This window comes from Hemitrygon akajei, chromosome 13 (genome assembly GCF_048418815.1).
Source record: "Hemitrygon akajei chromosome 13, sHemAka1.3, whole genome shotgun sequence".
NCBI classification, from domain to species: domain Eukaryota; kingdom Metazoa; phylum Chordata; class Chondrichthyes; order Myliobatiformes; family Dasyatidae; genus Hemitrygon; species Hemitrygon akajei.
Genome location: NC_133136.1, coordinates 107713888 through 107731685, shown reverse-complemented (window position 1 = coordinate 107731685; position 17798 = coordinate 107713888). Strand labels below are relative to the sequence as shown.

The window sequence follows — 17798 nt, the reverse complement described above, 5'->3', positions numbered from 1 at the left end:
GCTTCAAACACCAATGGATCTAGCTTCCTAGGAACCAAGAGCAAAGATCTTGTCAAGAATCAAGAGGCTAGGAGGGGCACTTCAAAGAAACTCCCAATAACTATTCTGTTCTTAATGCTAGTTTCCTTGACTCTAGCCCCAGTCTTTGCATTGCCATAGATTTAAAAAGTTGAAAAGACAATTATGACAGTTGAAAATAACCAACCTCTGGAGTAGACAGTTTCCCTGTTGGAATTTCAGAACTTGTCGGAGCAGAACTTCAGATGCACATTCAAAGCCTAATCTTTCCATCTAAGAACAGAATATGGCAGACATTGTGATCATAACTGTCCATTAGGTGTTATATACCCCTAGGGTTCATTTTTTCTGTGGACTGTCACTTTAAAATGCCAAGAGAATGAGACTGACTTTTGGATACTTGGATTTCTACTGATTACAAAGTTGCTTGGTTACTATGGTGAGAGAGCTGGAGTTATTTCATGGACAGTCGATATTATGGTTTCTCTGTAGCTTGTTTACTTTTTACAAGGACAGTCACAGACACACAGTTAGAATCAAGATGGATTCCGTCAATGGGAGACACCAGTGAGTCGGTCGCTGGTTTAAACTTTCAGTAGCCCAAAAGGGCTGATTTGAGATCGATTCATAGTATTGATGAATGACTCTCAAGTCTTCTGCAACTAGAATAAGTTTGCAGGAAGAAAGGAAGAAGAGAGGAAGGTTTGAAACAGAAGAAACCTAGTGACAAAGAGATCACTGTTTGGACTTTCTCTCTAAGTAGCCCGTAAGGGTGAGTTTGTTAACATTCGGCTACCAAAGTGTGATTGTCACTTAGTTAATCCACAGAAGTGGGTTCTCTGGTGAGGAGAAAACCTTTGTGAATACCACATATGTGTTTACCCTTTGTCTGAATGTGGTAGTTCACTGAAGAAAGGCACCCTTGTGGTAAATCACTGTTGGAGTTATTTCGTATGTCATGGAACTGGATAAGTGGCTATCACGTTGTGCGTGATTGGTGCAAACTTGTGGAATCTACCAGTGTGTCGACCCTTGCCTTGGGTGGTGGTTACCTTGAAGATGGTCCCCTTTGTGATAATCCATACGTGGATTCTGTTTGAGAATCCTGTGGCCACCACTTTGGGATGTCCCGTAGCTGAATTCGGGTGTGGTATCACTTGTCTTGAAAAGATATTCGTTGAAGATCACTGTCGATGATACTTCATGTGTGGAGTGGAACAACTTTGGAGATAAAACCTACTGCTGTTGTTATTTTGTATTGCTGTCATGGAATCTGTGGAATATCGACGTAATTGCCTTCTCACAACATTCGCCTTTGGATTACAAACATCTCACGTTAATTAACCTGTGCATTTGAACAGAACTTTTCTTCATACCATTGTAAAACTGTATCACTTACCACCTGAGCTTGAAGGAGTCTGGGAATTATATTTACACACATACAGTGGCATGCAGAAGTTTGGGCACCCCTGGTCAAAATTTCTGTTACTGTGAATAGTTCAGTGAGTAGAAGATGAACTGATCTCCAAAAGTCATAAAGTTAAAGATGAAACATTCTTTTCAACATTTTAAGCAAGATTAGTGTATTATTTTTTTTTGACCATTTTAGAGTTTAAAAAAAAGGAAAGGAGCACCATGCAAAAGTTTGGGCACCCCAAGAGATTTGAGCTCTCAGATAACTCTTACCAAGGTCTCAGACTTTAATTAGCTTGTTGGGATATGACTTGTTCACAATCATCATTAGGAAAGGCCAGCTGATGCAAATTTCAAAGCTTTATAAATACCCTTACTCCTCAAACCTTGTCCCAATAATCAGCAGCCATTGGCTCCTCTAAGCAGTTGCCTAGCACTCTGAAAATTAAAATAAGTGATGCCCACAAAACAGGAGAAGGCTATAAGAAGATAGCAAAGCATTTCTAGGCAGCCATTTCCTCAGTTCATAATGTAATTAAGAAATGGTAGTTAACAGGAACAGTGGAGGTCAAGTTGAGGTCTGGAAGACCAAGAAAACTTTCCAAGAGAATGGCTCGTAGGATTGCTAGAAAGGCAAATCAAAACCCTCGTTTGACTGCAAAAGACCTTCAGGAAGATTTATCAGACTCTGGAGTGGTGGTGTACTGTTCTACTGTGCGAAGACACCTGCACAAATATGACCTTCATGGAGGAGTCATCAGAAGGAAACCTTTCCTGCGCCCTCACCACAAAATTCAGCATCAGAAGTTTGCAAAGGAAAATCTAAACGAGCCTGATGTATTTTGGAAACAAGTCCTGTGGACTGATGAAGTTAAAGTATAACTTTTTGGTGGCAATGAGCAAAGGTATGTTTGGAGAAAAAAAGGGTGCAGAATTTCATGAAAAGAACACCTCTCCAACTGTAAGCATGGGGTTGGATCGATCATGCTTTGGGCTTGTGTTGCAGCCAGTGGCATGGGGAACATTTCACTGGTAGAGGGAAGAATGAATTCAATTAAATACCAGCAAATTGTGGAAGCAAACATCACACCATCTGTTTAAAAAAAGCTGAAGGTGAAAAGAGGATGGCTTCTACAACAGGATAATGATCCTAAACACACCTCAAAATCCACAATGGATTACCTCAAGAGGTGCAAGCTGAAGGTTTTGCCACGGCCCTTACAGTCCCCCAACCGAAACATCATCGAAAATCTATGGATAGACCTCAAAAGAGCAGTGCATGCAAGATGGCCCAAGAATCTCACAGAACTAGAAGCTTTTGCAAGGAAGAATGGGTGAAAATCCCCCAAACAATATTTGAAAGCGTTTATAAGCTTTGATACTTGCCAAAGGGGGTGTTACTATGTACTGACCATGCAGGGTGCCCAAACTTTTGCTTCAGGCCCTTTTCCTTTTTTTGTTATTTTGAAACTGTAAAAGATGGAAATAAAAAAGTAATCTTGCTTAAAATATTAAAAAGTGTCATCTTTAACTTTATGCCTTTTGGTAATCAGGTCATCTTTTACTCGCTTAGCTATTCACAATAAACAGAAATTTTGACCAGGGTGCCCAAACTTTTGCATGCCACTGTATATATGTATAACATTGCTAACTCTTGATTTACCTGGTTTAAGTTACTATATGACGTAGTTACTAATAGATAGTGTTTTGTTAACAGACTCCAGGTGTGTTTTCTTGCTGCTGATACCCTTACAGGGTTGCGTGTACGTGACACAGGAAAGGCAATACAATTGATTGTGGTAATTGCAGAAGGGTCTCCCTGCTATCTGCTACAGGAGAATCATTATAAGCATTCTCTTCAGTTTCTAATGGCCATATATATCTTGTATACAGAGTGAATTTAGATATGATCCTCATTCAATGTGTGAGAAATCCTTCTTAAATGTGGCTACAATCAGTGATCCTTCCCTTTTCTGAGTCTGCTACACCATGGCATGCAAACCATGATTATAGCAATTTGGACACTATAGATCCAATCACAGCGGGGTCAGAAAAGCTCCAACTCTTTTTTTCAGTCTTCCAGGTATGTTGCGGGGCAATATCTTCCTTGTACATAGGTGACCAGAATGGCATACAATACTCCAAATTCAGCCTTACTATCATCTTATATAACTTCAACATGACATCCTTGCGTCCTTTACTCAATACACAGACTTATGGTGGCCAATGTGCCAGTAGTTCTCTTTATGATCCTATCTACCTGTAACACCACTTTAAAGGAATTATAGATTCGTATTCCCAGAATCCTTTATTCACAGCGCACCTTCACTGTTGTAACTTCTACCCTAGTGTGATCTCCTCAAATGCAACACCTCACATTATTATCTGTGTTAAACTCCATATGTCATTTTTCAGTCTATTTTCTTGACTGGTCCAGGTTATGCTGCAATAACTCATTGTACACTATACTCACAGAATAGGTATCATCTGCATGTTTGCTGATCCAGTTTACAATGTATTATCTAAATCATTAATATATATGAGTAACAACAGTGGACCCAGCGCCACTCCTTGCAACTACTCACAGGGTCAAGAGCCAACCATTTACTAACTACTCACTGGCTTCTCCCACTGAGCTAGTGTTAAATCCAGTGCTACTTCATCCAGATTGTAAGCGACTTAACTTTCTGGTCCAGTCTCTCATGTGGCAGTTTTTCCAGGGCCTTGCTGAAGTATATGTAGACAAATCTACATCCTTTCCTTCATCAACTTTCCTCCTAACCTTCTCGAAAAGTTCCATAAGCTAGGTTAGACACGACCTACCATGCACAGACCATATTGATTGCAAAGTCATTGCTGATTTTGAGGAAAAGGTTTTGTGTCTAGAGCAGATCATGGCTCATTTAATACCTCTATCCATCCACCTCCTTTTTAGTTGTGTCTGACCTCTAAATACCAAATATTCAATCTTAGTCCCATGCAGCCACACCTCTAGCTATACTTTCAAATCAAACCCATTTGTACAAATGCATTCAGATACTCTGATTTTAGCTGTTTAAGCACTGCCCCTTCTTATCTTGCTTCACTCATTATCAATAAGCTACTTTTCTCAGTGGCTATGTCCTGTTATTTTTAATCTGTAGCTTTTCTCCCACCTAATCTCTGCCCATGATTTCACCACTTCAGCTCAATATTTCAAGCTAATGGATAGCATGGATAAAGCTTTGTATTGCATTTCACTGATACATAGCACACAGTATGGCTAAATTCAAATGTGTTTGAATTGTATTTGCTAGTGGCTCAGTATATGGTCTTGTTTACAAAGGCTTCATTTCAGTTGCTGCTCTTGGCTGAAGTGTATCAGTTAAGCTGCAAGCTTTCTTTAAAGACAAGCTTGATAAATGATATCAGAGTCCACTACCCTTGTTGCAAATTCTGCTCGAAATATAAAGATTATCAATTGGTCCGGTTGCTTCTGAACTGCTGCTGTATGCTGAATATAGCATGATTCCATGTTTCAAAGGTAAAAAAAGTTTAAAAAGAGATCAGATTAAACATGTGCTTAGATCCATTGTGAAAAATGGGCTTGCACCAGGTTTTAAAATATTGCTATTACAGCCAAGGTAAGAGTTGAAGGATATCAGCCATAGTGACATTGAATAATTGTGCTGGAAGGTGATATATACTTACAAGTTTTCAAGTCAAGTTTATTGTCATTTAACTGTATACATATATACTGTCCAACAAATCAACTTTTTGCCGGACCAGAGTGTAAAGCATAATAATACACAATAACTTGGGAAAGTATGAATTAAATCTACAAATGAATTACACGTAAACAAAGTAAAGTGCATAGATTAAATATTGTAGGGTAAGTATAGAACAAATTAGCTGGTGACACTTCGACTGCAATGCGGCAGAGAGTTCAGAAGCCTATTGGCCTGAGGGGAAGAGGTTTTTTCCCCATCATGACCATTCTTGTCTTTATGAATCAGAGTCTCCTGCCGGATGGTAGAAAGTCGGATGGATGGGAGGGATTCTTGACAATGCTAAAGGCCCTGCATACTCAGCACTCCTATTAAATGCCCCTGAAGGATGGCAGAGAGACCCTTATGATCCTCTCGGCTATTCTCACAGTCCTTTGTTGGGACTTCCAGTCCAATGCTTTGTTGTTCCCATACCAGATGGAGATGCAGCTTGTCAGGACACTCTCAATGTCCTGACAGTGCATTTATACAAAATACAGATTTTGTGTTTAAAAAAAAGCTTCTTCTCCATTGGCTTCTTTTAAATAGATTTGCTGCTTTCTTTGCATATCTATGTGACATTTTTTTTTATTATTAATCTTATCTTTTTTTCTTTTTATAAAGGCAAGGACTCAAAACCTGAAATGGCAATTCCATCTCCCATCAGCCTGATTCCTGAAGAGAAAGTATCATTTGCACTTTATGCACTCTCAGTCTCTACACTTACGGTGGCCAGAATTAGGAAAAATTACAACAAAGTGGACAGCAAAGCAATAGCCAAACAGGTGAGTAATCCTTCTGAGTCTTCCCTTCAAAAGAACTGCCTGAATTAAAGCACTGGGCCTGGGCCATGACTGATCCAGTCTGTTGTTTGCACCTTATGCTGCTTTCGCAGCTGCAGTTAATTTTGTAGTCCTGAGAATTAAATTGATTAAAACGCTAGTTGTCCCTTTGATCCCTTGTTGTTAAAGGCCTAATGGGCTCTAATAATTTCTTTAATCCTTTGGCAGGAATCTCAAGGGTACAGTTGGGTACAATCTATCCAGTTCCCTCCTTTTTCAGCATTTTTAGGATTGCAACATTTTCAACTCTTGATCAGTGGCCAGATTCTCCTTGGAGAGAATGAGAGGTGACTTAATAGAGGTGTACAAGATGATAAGTGGCATAGATATAATGGATAGGCAGAGGCTTTTTCCCCTGGACAGAAGTGGCTAATATAGAGGGGCATAAATTTAAGATGTGGAAGGAAAGTATAAGGGTGATGTCAGAGACAATTTTTTTTTAATACAGCATGGAATGCACTGCCAGGGTAGAGGCATTTACATTAGGGATGTTAATGAAACTCTTGGGTGGGTACATGGATGAAAGAAAAATGGAAGGCTTTGTTGAAGGGAATGGTTAGATTGATCTTGAAATAGTTTAAAGGATCAGCAGAGCATTCTGGCCTAAAGGGCCTATGCTGTTCTAACATGTTCTTAATAAACAGTTAAATTTTATTTTTTTAATACTATTTATCCAAATGAAGTAGTAAAACTAGAAATGTGTTCTGTTATTAGTGCAACTATCATTATTGATTCTTGAATGTACAGTAGCTTTAATTATTTCATCCTTCAGCCTGCAATTATCATTTTGGGTTTTCGTTTCTAATGGTGAAACATCTTTTTGTGTCAATGCTTCTTATTTTTTCAGTTTCTTGGATAAGCATAAAAAGAAACCTGTTTTGTAAAGAAAGAATAGCTTGAAGAAGGGGGTGCTTCAGTGAGTGAAAAGTCAGTCAAATTGACTATATAAGTTAAGCAGAAGTAGCTTATTTATATATTTTGCAGTAAGGAGATGTTGCTGCTCCTTTTTAGGTTTTAAAGCAGAAGGTTAAATTTATGAACTACTTAACTACTAACTTTTTTCTGTGTTTTGTAGATGGCCATTTCCTCTCATGAAAATGCTACGCCAGTAAAACTGTTGCATAATGCTGCAGGCCATTTAAATGGACCAGCAAGAACTATTGGTGCAGCTCTGATAGGATACTTGGGTATGGTATCAATAAAATAATTGATTTGCAATCAGTCACAAGACTTGAATGATTTTAAACCCAATGCTGAAAGTTCAAACCCTAGGTTTCTCAGTTTTGTGTAAGGAATAACTTTCTGTATGATGGGAACTTTTATTTGTTTCAAGTACTCACTATTTTAATATCCATACTCATCAAAATGATTTGTAACCAATTCTTACTGTGCACATTATTTTTATAAGAATAATCTGGCCCAGTGGTGAGGCTTTTTACACCATGTATGTACAAAATGATTAAAAGCAGGACTACACGTACAAACAAGCTGGAGGAACTCAGCAGGTCGGGCATCATCCGTTGAAATGAGCAATCTACATTTCGGGCCAAGTCCCTTTGTCAGGACTGAAGAGGGAGGGGGCAGGGGCCCTATAAAGAAGGTGGGGGGGTGGGAAGGTGAAGACTGGTAGGTGCCAGGTGAAAAACCAGTAAGGGGAAAGATTAAGGGGTGAGAGAGGGGATAAGCAGGAAAGGTGAAGAAGGAATGTAAGGGGAAAGCACTATGGGTAGTAGAAGAAGACAATCATGAGAGAGGTGATAGGCAGCCGGAAGAGGAGGCAGAGTGAAAGTGGGATGGGGGAAGGGAGAGGGAGGAAGTTGGAGAATTCGATGTTAAAAGCAGGACTAGCCCTTTTTAACCTTTGAACCTACACCATCACTTAATGAAATTGTGGCTGACCTTTTACTTTATTACCACATGATTTCTTAAATTTTAAAAGGTCCATCAGCATCTTTCTTGAATGTATTCAGTGAATGAGACCCGCAGTCCACTTGAATGGCAAAAATCCACTTGAATTTTGGTGAAGCAATTGCTTATCTCTGGCCTGAATGTGTGGCTGCTTACTCTGAGTATGTGACTCCTAGTTCTGGACATTCTAGATTAGGGAACTATCATATTTGCATCTATCTTGCCAAGGCCTGTAAAAGAGATTTTGCATACAGGTTTCCCCCGCAATCCGAAGGTAGAGTGTTCCTATGAAACCCTTTGTAAACCGAAATGTCGTAAAGTGAAGAAGCAATTACTATTAATTTATATGGGAAAAATTTTTGAGCATTCCCAGATCCAAAAAAATAACCTACCAAATCATACCAAATAACACATCAAACCTAAAATAACACGAACATATAGTAAAAGCAGGAATGATATGATAAATATACAGCCTATATAAAGTAGAAATATTGTATAACGGTGTAGTTTCACTTATGAAACTCGGGAAGACAGCTAGCCAGAATCGACTTGGAGAAAAAAAATCGGCCCGTACACGCCTATGTAGGCACATGCGTACGCATGTACATGCATGCGCACACAACTGCCCGTACAAGGTCTCACGGTCATTGTAGTCTTTCACAGGGTAAACACACGTATAAAGCAGGTGTCTTTTTTTTGTAAAAGCAAAAATCCTCTTTGGTTAGTGAAAACAGGTACTTATGTAGGTCTTTCGTAAAACGAACATTCGAAAAACGGGGGCCACCTGTATAAACTTGGAATTCAGGATCACCTCTCCGAATCTCTCCTCACTCAGTACGCCTGTTCTTCCAGGACTCAATTTGGTTGTACCATCGCTACTCTCACTTGATTGCAAGTATATATCCTTCCTTTTTAGGGAATCAGATGTGATCACACCAGGGCCTTATGTAATTGGAGCAAGGGAGTTGTATTAAATTCTTCTTTCTTATTACTTTCTGTATCTGTATTTTAAATTTCAGCGATTTCGGTATAATACCTCCTAAATCCACACGTCTTTCAAACACTTGTACACAAAAATAGTTTTAAAATACTTTGCTAGTCTAATTGTTCCAGTAAATCAGAACATAATATTCATGTTTTTTGCCTATACACTAAGTATATTTGTCTAAGTACATCTTCCTGAAGTCTTCCTGCATCCTTCACACAGCTACCAGGAATGTATCATCAGCAAATTTGGGTGTATTACATGATTCCCTCATTCAAATTATTTGAAATTATTTGCGAACACCAATTCTAGCTGCACCCCACTTATCATTATCTCTTAAGATAAGAATCCTGTTTGCTCTCTTTGTTTCCTCCCTGTTAACAAATCGCCATCCCATGACTAGCACAGCATGCTTTGTATTATTTAATAGTCCCTTTTGTGTCACCTTAGCAAAAGTATTTTGAAACACTAAATACACCATAAAACTGTTCCACTTTTATGTTTCTGCTAGTCAAATTTTAAATCTAACAATAAGTCTTCAAAACTTTGTCCAATTTTCTTAACATTTTCAGATTATCTTTTTGCTACTTCCTCATTAATAAATTCTTGGATTTCCGTAGTTCTCATTTCAGAACTGCTCTTTAGTTTCCTTTCTTTTTGTGTCTCTATGCTTTTATACTGTTCTGGAAACTATGTATTCCCTATTCACCCTCTCTACTCCCATCATATCCCTCTGACTTACTAGGATACTACTTATTACTCAATTCAAGATCCTTCTTGGTGTTATTGCTTCATAATTTGAACCCATATCCCAGACCACAGTTTTAGCCACACTTAAATTTCCCTGATCTTATTTCCCCAATGCCAGTTTGCACATTGTCTATGCAGGAAAGGGAGTCATTAAAATTCAAAAGTCAGTGCATTTATTTAAATAGTGACTATATTTTAACTGATGAATTCAAGATTGAAGATGGCCTCATCCAAAGTTCAATATGCAGTAGGCTCAGAAAAGATGAGCAGTTTTCTTCAGAAAAGATGAAACAATTCATTTTTATTCTGCAGGGCACGTACCCTGTCTTCAATCTCACCCTCACTGATTGCCTATCTATTGGACATCAACTTTGACCTATAGGCTCTTTCATCGAGAAAGGCAAAAGGCTGCAAATACACGATAACGCCACTTTCTGCAAGTTCCACTGTTGATAGCACACTGTCCATGAAAATAAATCACTATCTTCATGGTATGTTGCTTTTGGAAATCAATAGTATCATCTAGGTTGCCTGTCACCCTGACTGTTAGCTTTTCTCTTTTTCGCCTTCTGGGAAAAAATACGTGACCTTGAAAGCCCAGATGTTCAGACTTAAGAGCAGTCTACTCTTTATCAACCTTTTGAACCAGTCACCTCTTTCGCACTGTTTCTGGGAGGTGCTGCCATATTCTCACACTCCAAACTCTACCTCTCTGATATTCCACTATTCTCATTTTAGTAATTTTTGTTGTATTTCCAATTGCCTTACAATCTTTGCACAATTCAAAATTCAAAGTAAATTTATTATCAAAGTACATGTATGTCACCAAGTACAACTCTGAGATTCACATTTCTTATTTGTGAACATACTTAATAAATCCATTATGAATAATAACCATTATAAAGTCAATGAAAAACTACACCAACTTGGGTACTCAACCAGTGTGCAAAAGACAACAAATGGTGCAAGTAAAAAAGAAAATAATAATAATAAATAGATAAGCAATAAATATTGAGAACATGAGATGAAGAGTCCTTGAAAGGGAGCCCATAGGTTGTGAGAACATTTTGGTGACAGGGCAAGTGAGGTTAACCCCTTTGGTGCAAGAGCCTGATGGTTGAGAGGTAGTACTATTACTGAATCTGGTAGTGAGAGTCCTGAGGCTCCTGTAAGTATGTCTGTCTGTCTGATGGCAACAACGAGAAGAGAGCATGGCCTGGTTGGTTGGGGGGGGTGTGTTCTGTTGATGGGTGCTTTACCCATGATGGACTGAGCTATATCCACTACTTTTTGTAGAATTATCCGTTCAAGGGCATTGGTGTTTCCACACCAGGCTGTGATGCAGACAGTCCTTATACTCTCTACTACACATCTATAGATGTTTGTCAAAGTTTTAGATGTCATGCTGAATCTTCACAAACTCCTAAGGAAGTAGAGGCGCAGCCATGCTTTCTTCATGATTGCACTTGTGTGCTAGGCACATGACAGGTTTTTTAAAATAATAACCCTGAGGAATTTAAAGTAGCTGACCCTCGCTCTCCACCTCTGATCCTCCAATGAGGTCTGGCTTATGGACCAAACACGAGGAAATCTGCAGATGCTGGAAATTCAAACAACACACACAAAATGCAGGTGGAACACAGCAGGCCAGGCAGCATCTATAGGTGAAGCACTGTCGACGTTTCAGGCCGAGACCCTTAGTCCTGACTTATAGCCATAAGTGTAAAGCAACTGGGGGGTGTAACGTGATGACGTAGGGTCGAGACGTTGGGAATCCAGCTCCCTCGCAAAAAGTAATGAAATAGGGTTTAAATGAAGAAGAGTTAACAAATATCTACTAGAAACTATTTATAAGTAACTCAGGATTATCTTTTGATATGGCTCCTAAACCGAAACAGAAGAAAGCTACTACTTCGAAGACTGTGCAAATCGGCAGGGAAAAAGGCCTAACCGTCTCGGCGAAGCCTCGGACTCAAGTTGGATCTCCTCCCGGTGAAGTGCATGGCACTTCTGATGATGCGGGACGGGAAGTTGCAGCAATGTCGGCGGTCTCTAAGAAGAAACGGCAAGAACAACGCATGCGCGAAAGTATGCATGAACTGATATTAACAAAACTACAAATCCCAACTACGGCTGGAAGTGAATTGGAAGTAGAATCAGACTCTTTGGGAAATTCGGAGGAAGAAGAAGAGGAAAAGAAGGAAGAGATTAAAGGAGACATAAAAGATATCCTGATATATATTATGAATGAATTAAAAGCTATAAGAAGGATGCAGAATAAACTCGTTAATGTGGTGGAAAAACAAGAGAAGATGGATAATAAAGTTAAAGAGATGGAAGTAAAAGTGGAAGAAAACACTGAAAGAATAGTTAAGATAGAAGACAATAATCTTGCCTGGACAATAGAAAGAAAATGGATGTTGGAAAAATACTTGAAAACTCTAGTAGACGAAATAATATCAGAATTGTTGGTCTTATGGAAGGTACAGAGGGAGAAAATCCAATAAAATTCTTTCAAGAATGGATTCTGAAAATGTTGGAAATGAAAGAAAGAAGCCAAGTAATTGAAATTGAAAGAGCACACAGAGTTTTAAGACCAAGACCTCAACAAGATCAAAATCCAAGATCAATTTTGATAAAATGTTTAAGATACCAAGATAAAGAAATGATCTTGAAGGCAGCTATTCAAGCTGCTAAAAAGAGAAATGGGCCATTGATAATAGGAGGGAAAAGAGTTTTTTTTTAATCCAGACATAAGTTACGATCTGCTGAAGAGGCGGAAGGAATTTAATCCAGTGAAAAAATCTTTATGGGAAAAGGGCTATAAATTTTTATTGAGCTATCCAGCAAAATTGATAATTTTCCTGGATAATGAAGAAAGAAGATTTTTCATTGACTACCGGAAAGCGGAGAAATTTGTGCAAGAATTACTTGATGTCCACGAAGAGAAGTAAAGAATTATAGAAATGAAATGGACTAATGATGAAGACTGAAGTAAGGTTGGACTTGATGGACATTTATATTAAAAAAAATTGAGTATTAATTGGGAGTAGAGATATTAATTATTTTCTTTTTTTTCTTCACTAATATATTTTCTTTTTTTCTTTTTGCGGGGGAGCTGGAAGAGCTCCTGATCGATGGCTGCGAGTTTCACGTGTACAATCATGGCGATTGCCATGACCCGTAAAATGGGGGGGTAATGTTGTGTTCTTTTTATTCGCAACATTATTGGGGGGGGTACATTGTTTTTTTTTTCCTTATATATTAGTTATCTTTCTTCTATTTTTCCTCTTTTTTGCCTGGATGGTTGGGGAGAAACTGTAGCAAGTTGGAGAATTTTAAAGAGTTCCCAAGGTATTATGAATGATTATTTTATTTAATTTTTTAAGTTTTAATGTTAATGGAATTAATGGACCTGTGAAAAGAAAAAGAGTTTTAACATATATTAAGAAAATGAAAGGAGATATAGCTTTTTTACAAGAAACACATTTAACAGAAACAGAACATAAGAAATTAAAGAGGGATTGGGTTGGAAATGTCATTGCAGCTTTATTTAATTCAAATCGAGAGGAGTTGCAAGGAGCATATGGGGATACTCCGATATCCAGGCAATCTTTCTTTTTTTTCTTTCTTTAGATAAGGGGAGGGGGGAGGGTTAATATTATTTTTCTCACTATTTTATCACCACATTTATTCTTTGTAATTTTCTAAAATTTAATAAATAAATATTTTTTTTAAAAATGGGGAAAAAAAGTGTAAAGCAACTAGATCAGGCTGTGTTCTGTGTTTCCATCTGTGCTGATGGAAAACCCGGAGAAGATGTTATTGCCAATCTGAGCTGACTGGTGTCTGCAGGTGAGGAAATCAAGGATCCATTCACACAAGGAGGTATTGCGGCCACAGTCTTAAAGCATTAATTTTGATGGAATGATGGTATTGAATACTGAGCTGTAATTGATAAAGAGCATCCTGATGTATGCTGCTTTGCTGTCCAGATATTCAAGATTTGAGTGAAGGACCAGTGAGACAGTATCTGCTGTATACCTGTTGTTCTGGTAGGCAAATTTGAGTGGATCCCTGTCACTTGACATGTTTCATCATCAACCTTTCAAAACACTTCATTACTGTGGAAGTAAGAGCTACTGGACAATAGTCATTGAGGGAGGTTTTGACATTCTTAGGCACTGGTATAATTGAAGCCTGTTTGAAGTAGGCATGTGCCTCAGACTGGCAAAGCGAGGGGTTAAGGATCTCAGTGGACACTCCAGCCAGTTGATCAACGTAGGTTTTTAGTACCTGGCCAGTTACATCTTCTGGACTGGATGCATTCTGTGAGTTCATCATCCTGAAGGCTGCTCACATGTTGGTGTCAGATCCTGGTATCACATGATCATTGGGGGCTTCTGGAAGGATCACCATGATCCTGAAGAAATACTGGATTAATACCATCCACAAACATCACAGCTTATGTGGTTCAAGGATGACCTGGGACACTCAGGTTAGTTGGCATTTACAGGATTCCTTGTGAATGCAGAGCAGCGTATATCAGCCAGATGGGTCGCACGGTGGAAACCCACATCAAGGAGCACAGGAGGTGTATCCATTTCTTACTTGGAGAAATTGGCAGTAGCAGAATACTGCATTTGCAATGGCCACAGGATTGATTTCAACAGCCCAAAACTACTGCGCTGCACCAATGACTTTTGGGACCTCCTGGTAAAGGAAGCTATTGAAATAAAACTCGAGGAAAAGAATTTTAACAAAGCCAGAGATCTCGCTCTAAGGAAGAACTGGAATTTAATTGTAAACCAGGTGGGAGAGAGGGAACCTGATTGAATGAGGACTAATCAATCAGGAGGGATGGACTACAGAGGTATAAATACCACTGGACTAGACAAGCCCAGGCATCATCCCTAATGAAGATGGCAGAGTTTGTCATTGAAATGTTGGTTACAATCGACATCTGTACCCAGCTGGAAGCCCGCAAAGAGTTTATTTGTCATATACGCCAAGAAAGCACTAGATGCTTTTTCACTGTGTGTTCTGTTTATTCTGTGAGCTTTAAGTGAACAAGAAATTTTATTGCACACTGGTGTTTGTGACAATAATCTTAATCAGTTCTTTAATAAATGTAAAAACTGAAAATATTTTGACAATAATATTGTAGGACAGTGGAAGTTCAAGGAGGATTGCTCTTATGAGGAGTGACTTGTTGACTTTGTTAGCATCTGCCAACGTGTAATTGTGTAGGGGGTGAAAAATACTTGCAGCTTAAGGTGAATCCTTAAGCTTCAGTTGCAAAACTCTTATTTGTACTGACATTAGTTAGAAGAGAATGGGAGCTATTTGTTTTAATATGGCACGGGAATTAAAAATGGACTTCCATAATAAGATGTGACATTCTGTCAGTCAAAATTGGGAAGAATTTCTCCTGGAAGGCATAAATGATGTTTGTCAGTGTCCATGTTGACAATCCAATAAGAAAACAGTGTGTATAAATTCAAATACCATGTCATATTCATGCAGCTTGGCTTTTGTCCAGTTCTGTGGCTAGTTGCATTTTTATAATTGCATTTAAAACTACTAGAAAGTAGTTTTTCTCCTCTCTGGTGATGGGTTCCTGACCCAAAACATGGATTCGCTTTTTTCCATTGACTACTGTGTGATTTGCTAAATATCTCCAATACCATTTTTTCCCAGATTAAAGCATATGCAATGTTCATTGTACTTAATTTTTTTAATTTTCGTAGGATATTTTTGAATTACTAATTTTTTAAAAAATAATTGCCAGGTGTAAGAACATATGTTCCGAAGCCCGTTGCCACTACGTTGCAATATATTGGTGGAGCAGCTGCTATTTTGGGATTGGTTGCAATGGCGTCAGATGTTGAAGGTCTCTATGCTGCTGTGAAAGCTCTTGTTTGTGTGGTGAAAAGGAATGCATTGGCAAGCAAAGAGATGGAGCGGATTAAGGGATATCAGGTAAGAACTTTGTGATGGAAAGCCGAATTAGAGCAGCCTAAATGTGTTAACTAAATTGGGGAAATTTGCATTTTGTTTTGCCTTAATGAAGTACCAGTGGAGAGAAAAGCATGGAAGAAATATAACACTTTAGAAATGACATTAACAAATAAAATACTAAACATAACAAAGGGTTAGATTTTTTATACAGCTTGCAGTTCAATACTTTTGTGTGTATGAATATCTAATGTATACATAAACAACCTGTGTTCAATGTCTTTATACAGGAACATGGAAGCTCATGTTAACATGCTCTCATACCAATGAGCACAATCTTCACCAGAGATATTTCTTTATTATTGTCATACGTACTGAGGAACAGTGAGGCCATTTTGTTTACGTGTCATCTGTTTAGTTTGCATCATACATAAGTATATCTAGGTAGTCAAAAAAAACCACAGAATGCAGAATATAGTGCTGGAGTTTCAGAGAAAGTGCAGTGCAGGCAGTAAATGAAGTGCAAGAGCCACGGTAGATTGGGTTATCAAGAATTCATCTGAAGCATGTGAGAAATCCATTCAAGTTGGATAACAGTGTTGGAAGCTGTTCTTTGGTCTGGTGGACCCTGCTTTTATATCTTCTGCGCAATGGGTGAGGAAAGAGAGAAAGAATGACTGGTTGGAGGCATCCTTGATAATGTTGCCTGCTTTCTGAAGGTAGCAAGATGTCCGTGCGATGGACTTTACTGTAATCACAACGTTTTTGCAGTTTCTTCCTGTTCTGGGCAGAGCAGTCACCATACCAAACAGTGATGCAGCCAGTTGAGCTGCTTTCTCTGGTGCATCTATAACAATTGGTAAGAGTTTCAGGGAACTGGGGGCCATGTGGTGATGATCCTTGATGGAGTGAATGGTTTGCTTTTATCTTTGCTCTTTAGTGTCCTTTCAAGTCTGCCCATAACGATCTTCAATAGAATTGATGATCTTTTCAGTTAAGAGTGTTTATTTTCCTATTTTAGCTCTTGGCCATGCTGCTGAAGAAGAAGCGGAGTCTTTTGAATAGCCATATACTTCATCTCACATTTTCATTGGTGGGAACAGTCGACAGTGGGCATGAGACCAGTATTATTCCTAATTCTAATGGATTTCAGGACTTGCTTTGTGACTTTGATGTAAGTTTTAGTTATAATAAATAGCAACAATTACTTAGAAAATGTACAAATTAGATTTCTATCTGACCAAACTCCTCTATTGCTTTGAGGAAATATACAGTGCCCTGAAAAAGTATCCAGCCCCCACAACTATTTTCATATTTTAGAGTCACATTTTCTAAATTTAAAATATATTTAAGTAGGATTTTCCAAGCTAATCTACAAAACATTGTGCATCATGTCATATCAAAAGAAAAAAATCCCAAACCTGTCTAAACTAAAAATTAAAAACCAAAATTGTGAAGCTGAAAAAGTATTCATCCCCTTTGAAATTACTATGCTAACTTCCCTCAGGTGCAATATATTATCTTACCAACCCACCCAATTTGTTGATGTCGAAAATTGAATGTTGACCTATTTTCAATGAACTCATAAGAATAAATACCCCCTCTGTCTTTATTAGTCTGTATGAAATTTTTTTATAAAGATAATAGAGAAGCACAAATCTGGGAAAGGGTACAAGACCATCTGAAAGGCAGTGACATACCTCATCCACACTACCTAGGTCAGGCCGGCCCTCTAAATTTAGTCTTTGGAGAAGAATGGCACGTGTAAGAGAGGCTATTGTGACTCCCAGCAATCACTCTGAGCGACTTGTGGAAGTCGGTGGCTGCAAACTGGAGATGAAGTGCATGTCTCCACAATCACTAAGGCTTTACATGAAAAGGATATTCATGAAAGGGTGTCAAGGAAGAAGCCCTGGCTTAAAAAAAAAAGCATATACTTGCCCATAAAGACTTTGCAAAGTGTCACTTAGAAGGTACTGTAAAGATACGGAAGAAGCCCTTGTGGTCTGATGAGACTAAAGTGGAACTTGTTAGCCTAACATTAAGTGGTATGTGTGGTATAAAGCTAATACTGCATATCAGCCAGGTAACACCGTCCCTACTGTAAAGTATGGTGAAGGTAGCATCATGCTATGGGGATGCTTTTCAGCAGTAGGGACTAGAAATCTGGTCAGGTTT

General features: G+C 38.5%; 1 protein-coding gene across 2 annotated transcripts in view; it reads left to right on the top strand.

Moving 5' to 3' along the window:
- Positions 1-17798, top strand: part of wdfy3 (WD repeat and FYVE domain containing 3) — a 333550-nt gene that overhangs the window by 174353 nt on the left and 141399 nt on the right. For both annotated transcript variants that reach the window (XM_073065240.1, XM_073065239.1), the window contains 4 exons: positions 5802-5962; positions 7095-7206; positions 15454-15644; positions 16642-16794. In XM_073065240.1, the coding sequence (XP_072921341.1) occupies positions 5802-5962; positions 7095-7206; positions 15454-15644; positions 16642-16794 (617 nt within the window). The remainder of the gene's footprint in view (positions 1-5801; positions 5963-7094; positions 7207-15453; positions 15645-16641; positions 16795-17798) is intronic.